This window comes from Fundulus heteroclitus, unplaced genomic scaffold (genome assembly GCF_011125445.2).
Source record: "Fundulus heteroclitus isolate FHET01 unplaced genomic scaffold, MU-UCD_Fhet_4.1 scaffold_98, whole genome shotgun sequence".
Lineage (NCBI taxonomy): Eukaryota > Metazoa > Chordata > Actinopteri > Cyprinodontiformes > Fundulidae > Fundulus > Fundulus heteroclitus.
The window spans coordinates 510,345-517,137 of NW_023397450.1; the positions used below are offsets into that span (position 1 = coordinate 510,345).

Here is a 6,793-nt window from a genome sequence, read left to right on the forward strand (position 1 = left end):
TAAAAGGTAATCAATCTGGTTTGGTTGAAAAGAACATAATTATTTCGAGAGTACTGCAAAAAGATGACAGAAGAAGAATGTGTAACTGGTATATGGATTCAAGCCATCAAATGTCAACATGGAATCAAAAAAGCACTAATTGCAAAATGAACGTTTGAAATACAAATTGCAGCTGGACTATTAAAAGCAGACGCGATAGCCTTCCGGATTGACAAATCATATGAGTTGAAATTAGAAGATATCACTACTGGTGGGAAAGTAGACTCAAACCTATTTTGGAAATTACCACGTAAAGAGGCTTAGACAGGGGAAGTCCGTTGTCCCTCCCCCCGCCACCACTGTTGCTTCTACAACCGCAGTAGACGTGATGAAACGACCGTTTCACACCATTACTAACACTGAACATCCTCCTAACAAAGACGAGTGATTAATGTTTAGCTAGTTTTTGTTATACACAGTGCAACACTTTTACAACCCATACAACGCATTTATGTAACTGTCACCCTATAAAAGGGACAGTGAGGCTCATGTTGTTGGAATTTTGCTAAACAAACTAAAGTCTGGTTATTTACCTTACTTAAGCACACACTTTAAAATAAACACCCTATAAGGATGACTCAGACTCAGAGGTATTCTTTAACACTTTGATCTAAAGAAGAGACATGATTAAAAGGGTTCACCATGGCTGGAAGCTTTTGTGCAAAACAGAGTCATTTACTTTACTATAATATCAATACCAAGTCAACCCCTAGAGAGTTACTAACCTGCATCTTTAAATACTCCCTGTGCCAATAAACCTGAATTAAATGATTGCATTTCCTCCTAATTTCTCATTCAGCTCTGCAGAGGAATGTTAAAGAGCCATTTATTTCATTCCAATGTGATGCAGGACAAATGGGTCTAAAAGTTGCAGGATGGAAGTAATCAGGACAGATCTGTGAGGCAGACAATCCTGATCTATTTCTCTCACTCAGCTGAGTTCTCCTACGGTTCTCCAATTTTTCATTGTGCTTTGTTAATAACTTTTCTGTATTTCATCCTCTTCATAGTAGTTCCATCTGGTCTGCCATTCTGTTAGCTGTGACACCATCTACGGGGCACACATTTGATTCATATGTTTTGTGCTTGTAAATTCAGATGTGTAGTTGTGAAAACATTTTTCCACCCTGCAACCCAAAATCTCTGGTTCAGTCTTTGTGTATCTATAGATAAGAATTTATGTGTAAAAAAAGATTAGATTTCTTTTTTTACATAAGTTTAAATTTTTTGTAAAGGTCATTTGACAAAAACAAAGCAAAAATTCACATGCGAAATTCTGCCGAAAATGGAGGACGGCGGAAAACACTTCTACGGATCAGGTAGGTATGAATTTATAATATAGTAAAATTAAAACAAAATCGTTCCACAAATGTGTTTTTATGACGTTCAACTTTTCAAACAGAGCAGGGTCCCCTTCTTCAACACCCACTCTTCTTCAAGGACTTGCAGCTCAAAAGAGCATAACCCAAACAGCCAAACCAATCTGTTCTCTGACTGGATTTATAAATTTGTGATTGACATGACATTGACCAAACAGCTGAGGGTAAGAAACATCAGGTCAAAATTCAAGCTCACACGTGAAACTCACATGTAAGTTAGAGAACTAGAACAGAGCTTTACAAACAGATTTTTGCTCTGTATCTATAATAGACCTTAACAAATAAATATATATATATTTTTAGGATGTGTAAAAAATGTGTTGTGCTGTTCAGACTTCAGCAATTTACAATAATAATAAAGTGTCTTCAAGCTCAATGAAAAAAGCAAAAATAAGAATAAGTGATGTTGATGAGGTTTATTTAAACTTGTGATGGTTCATTGAATGTTCCTCTACCTCTTACATCAAAATCTCATCACCTGTTTTTCTGCCTGTTAAAAAAATGATAAATTGTCCTGTTACTTTGCATTTTAATAACATTAAATGACCTTACAACACAACCAACCTTTTTTGTCTGCTTAATTTCATTCATGAAGCTTTAACTGTGTCCTAAGAAAACACTGTAAATGTAAATGAATCTCTCCCTCCTTTGTGGTTCCTATTAATGACTGTTTATATCTTCTCAATAAAATCGTCTCCAAAGTCGATCATTTTCCGCAGGGCGCTCAGGATCAGAGTATCAACATCATCGTTCAGTTTGATTTCTTCACTGTAGTTCTTCATAGGAAAGATGCAGTTCATTGGGATTCCCACTGCTGCACTGAAGTCCTTCATCTGAACATTAAAAACAAGTCATAGTTACAATCTGAAATGTTTTTGTTTCATATATCTGACCAAACTGATTGAAACTTACCTTTTGTCTCAGGCACTTGCTCATGTACACATTTTTCAAGTCTTTTTCAATTTCACCGCAGAGTTCATCAATTTTAGTAGTTATAGCCATTTGAGGAATTCCTGCAGGAAAAGAAACACAAATAAATGTTTATTGTGTTGTTTTCAGTTTTAAAGTGAGCGACAGAGTATGCAGTTAAAGTTTATTTCCAGATCATTCTCTGTAAACTCACCCAGCTCACTGGCTGTTTCTCTGACGTTCTTCATCTTCTCCACAACTGATGGTTTAATCTGTGGAGCATTGGCAGAGAGCACACAGACCAGCACATGGACTTTGTCATCAGCAGAGGGAGTCGGGCTGTAGCCCAGGTCACGCTGAGTTAGTGGAGAAACTGGGTTGAACTAGAAAAGAGCATAAAATAAACAGCATGAAGTTTATTTCAAGCAAGCACCATTCTGGTTTTTGTATTAAGGGATTCATCCATTCATTGGTGTAGATTTTCCAGAATAGGTTTTTGCAGCTGTCACACCTTGTGACCCTCCTTCACATGTCCTTGTAAAGCCAGCTTGATGTCATTTTCATGAACTCCTCTGTTCTCCTCTTCCAGACCCATCATGTCGATGAAGACCACAGGGTAAAATGTCTTTGAGCTTCCTTGTCCTTTAATGAATTTATGAGTTTCATACTGAAACAGAAAAAAAGCTGATCCATAAAATTCCTTCTGCAGATGCAATCATTTTTTCATTGATCTATCAAACCAAAACTAAAAGACAGGAAACAGGAAGAAGGTCAGAGCAGATTTCCAATCTAAGTAGATGGACTTTATGAGCACATAAATATGAACTTGATCCAGATTCAGTGTTTAAACAACAGCTGAGCAGATCCAGATCAATGCAGGATTGACTAGGTTTGGTAGATGCACAGAAACATCTTAGTGTCCCTACCGTTTTGGTGAAGCTTATGTTAGAGTTCGTCGCACAGGCCAAAGCAGGAGATGATACCCGGCCTCGAAATACGTTACTGACAGAGTTGATTAAACTGGACTTCCCATGACCAACAGGTCCGTACAGGAGGACTCGAAGGTACCTGATGTCATCTTTTGCAGGCTTATATTCCTGCACATATTGACGATCCTCCTGTATTTTACTGGGAACAGAAAGTACATCCGTTAGTTCTGTCCTAAAACGAACAGGACCCAACAGAAAATAGTCAGTCTGAATGGATCCAGGTAGAACCAAAAGACCTGCAGTGAAATTTAAGAAAACAAAACTTAATATCAAGTACATATATTCTTAGAGTTTGACTATCTCTAAATGATTTAAACAGCTTTAATGTTTACTGAAGACTTAGCGGTTTTAAACTGGACTTTCTCAGTGAGAAATAGTCCAGACACAGGTTCTTGTTCAGTAATATTTGGTTTTGATTCTCCCGCCACTTATCTTCTGGAAGATTCCTGGCCAAGAGACTTAACTAATACATCATTGTTATGCCATCATAACATGACAAAATCCAACTCTTGGGATGACCAAATTTGCCACATCACCCTTTCTTACGTTTGTTATGTTGGAGAGGTCGCAACTCTAAATTTATGTTTAACTCAACCCTAAGATGCTAAACCCCACATGTCCTAGTGAACCAACGAAGTCCATCTGTTTTGCCTTGGCCAGGCAAATCATCGGACCAGTTGATGAGCTGCAGTTGCCCCTCTGACCCGAGGTACTCACCCACAACTCCAGAGGCAATATTCTGTGTGGGCTAGCCGGGGCCACCCTCTGACTCGAGTCCGCCTTTAACGCTCATCTGGTTGGAGTAGAAGCCACTCGTTGCTAATGGGCTAGTTATCATTAGCCAGTTGCCATCTTGGGGCTCCGACCTAGAACTGTTAGGAAGCTAACTGTTGCACAGACTAACAAATGCTGAGGCTAGCTCATTCACCTGAGGTGTCCGCCATTTTAGCCTCAGGCCTGGTGTGTATACCAGCCATTACCTACCTTAAAGCGACTAGCCATGCTGTTTTACATCACAGGTGCTACTATTGTGATGGTGATTGTCCAATGTCGGATCAAGTAGGATTTAATCAAATTCGAATTAATTACAAAATGCTACCTCTACAATTAATACATTTTTCTGACCTTCATTTTCAGTTGTTTTCTATTTTTCGTGTTTTATTTAGTAGTAGTAGTAGTAGTAGTAGTAGTGTGTTCAAGTGGTGTTATTAAACAGTATAATTGTAATGGGGTTTAGTAAATTCCAACCAGGTTTATCGCAGTTGATCTGTGCTTATTTTGACTGAGCAATCGAATGGTCTCTAAAGGTCAGAATCATCTTTTGAGTTAACAACTTAATATACTTGTGGATGCATCTGTGGACATTTTCTTGTGGATGCATCTGCCCATCTCATGGGTCTGGAAGGCTCATATTTCAGATTTTTTTTTTTTTTTTTTTTTTTTTACATTTAAAGCTTTAAAAAGCAATAAGGGAATTTTAAAATCAGTCCTGAAAGACACAGGAATCCAATGCTGACACCCTAATACTGAAGTAATGAAAACTCTCCTTCTGGTCCTCATAAGGAGACAGGAAGCTAAATTTTAGGGCTCAAGAGGCAAGGAAAAAGATTGTTGCCTTGGTTTTTGAAGGTTTGGGTCTAGTTGTACATCAGTGTTGGCAGCCTCTGTGAGGGTTTTACTCTTGTCTCTCCATTAATAGAAACATTTTCAGATTTGGCTATGTATATTATTGTTTCATATTTTCTGAAGTTGGTGATGGCTTTATAATATAAAGTCACTTTATAAGGCTTTAATAATATACTGCATTTTTGTACCTTTTACCGAATGATACTTTAGCACAATGAGATAATGTATATTCTTTGTAATGTGTTTGCAAACTCTGGCTTTTGGCAGCCTTTTTTAATTTTTTTTTATTATTTTTTTTATTTAGATTTTGTAATTTTAGACATCTACCCAAGGAGACTGAATGGTGTAAAAAAGTATTAGCTCAAAGGTGTGCATACTTATGTAACCACGTAGTTTCAGCTTTTTTTTTCTTTTATCATTCTGGTCTGAGATTAGCTAAATTTTTTGTTACGGTGGCAGCACAGCAGGAATATCCGCCGGAATATCATGATTTATTGCAGGTTTTTAGCAAGGACCTGGCACTTTCTCCCCCTATGACTACGCGATCAACCTCCTCCCGGGAGCGTCTTATCCCCCAGGGAAATTGTACAACCTATCTCGCCCCGAACGGGAGGCTATGGAGCAATATATTCACGATTCTTTAGCCGCCGGCATAATCCGTCCCTCGTCCTCCCCGCTCGCTGCCGGTTTCTTCTTCGTGCCCAAGAAAGATAAGACACTCCGCCCGTGTATAGATTATCGCGGTTTGAACGCCACAACTGTAAAGAATAAACATCCTCTCCCTCTCATAGATTCGGTCTTCGATTCCCTTGCTAAATCCACTGTCTTCACCAAATTAGACCTGCGGAACGCCTACCATCTCGTGCGCATCCGCCAAGGTGATGAGTGGAAAACTGGGTTCAATACACCGCTGGGCCATTATGAATATCTGGTCATGCCTTTTGGGCTGACCAACGCCCCAGCCGTGTTCCAGTGTTTGGTTAACGATGTCCTCCGTGATTTTCTCCACCGCTTTGTTTTTGTTTATTTAGACGACATCCTTATTTTTTCCGAGGACCTCACCCTGCACCGAGAACATGTCCGCCTCGTTCTCCAGTGCCTCCTGGAGAACCGTCTTTTTGTCAAGGCGGAGAAGTGTATTTTTTCACGCCTCTTCCCTGCCGTTCCTTGGGTTCATTGTGGAGAAAGGCCGTCTACGGGCAGACCCGGAGAAAATCCGCGCAGTCGCGGAGTGGCCCGTTCCATCCTCAGTGAAATAGCTGCAACGTTTCCTTGGGTTCGCTAATTTTTATAGGCGGTTCATCCGCAATTACAGCTCGGTAGCGGCCCCTCTCACTCGTCTCACCTCTGCATCGGTGCCGTTTGTCTGGTCCCCGGAAGCTAACGCTGCCTTTGAGACCTTAAAGGAAAAGTTTACCTCTGCGCCCGTGCTCGCTACACCCGACCCAGCTCTCCAATTTATAGTCGAGGTTGACGCCTCGGACTGCGGAGTCGGAGCCACATTGTCCCAACGTTCCCCGGTGGATGAGAAGGACTGTCACAGCTTTGTGGCTGCCTGCCAAACCTGCGTGAGGGCTAAGTCCTCCCATCGACCACCTGCTGGTCTCCTACGCCCACTACCGGTCCCCAGTCGCCCCTGGTCCCACATTGCCCTAGATTTTGTTACTGGTCTCCCTTCCTCCAATGGTCACACCGTAATCCTCACCATCATGGACCGTTTCTCCAAGTCAGCTCACTTCATCCCCCTGCCTAAATTACCCTCCTCCCTGGAAACAGCACGCCTTTTGGTAAACCACGTTTTCCGGCTACATGGAATCCCCCTAGATATTGTCTCCGACCGCGGCCCCCAGT

General features: G+C 40.8%; 1 protein-coding gene across 1 annotated transcript; it reads right to left on the minus strand.

Moving 5' to 3' along the window:
- Positions 1-2,034: 2,034 nt before the first annotated feature.
- On the minus strand, positions 2,035-2,763 carry LOC110366405 (interferon-induced protein 44-like). The gene is made up of 4 exons (XM_036135027.1): positions 2,755-2,763; positions 2,542-2,710; positions 2,331-2,431; positions 2,035-2,251 (listed from the first exon to the last, which is right to left on the minus strand). The coding sequence occupies exons 1-4, from the start codon at positions 2,761-2,763 to the stop codon at positions 2,090-2,092; spliced, it is 441 nt and encodes a 146-aa protein (XP_035990920.1). The 3' UTR covers positions 2,035-2,089.
- Positions 2,764-6,793: the final 4,030 nt, after the last annotated feature.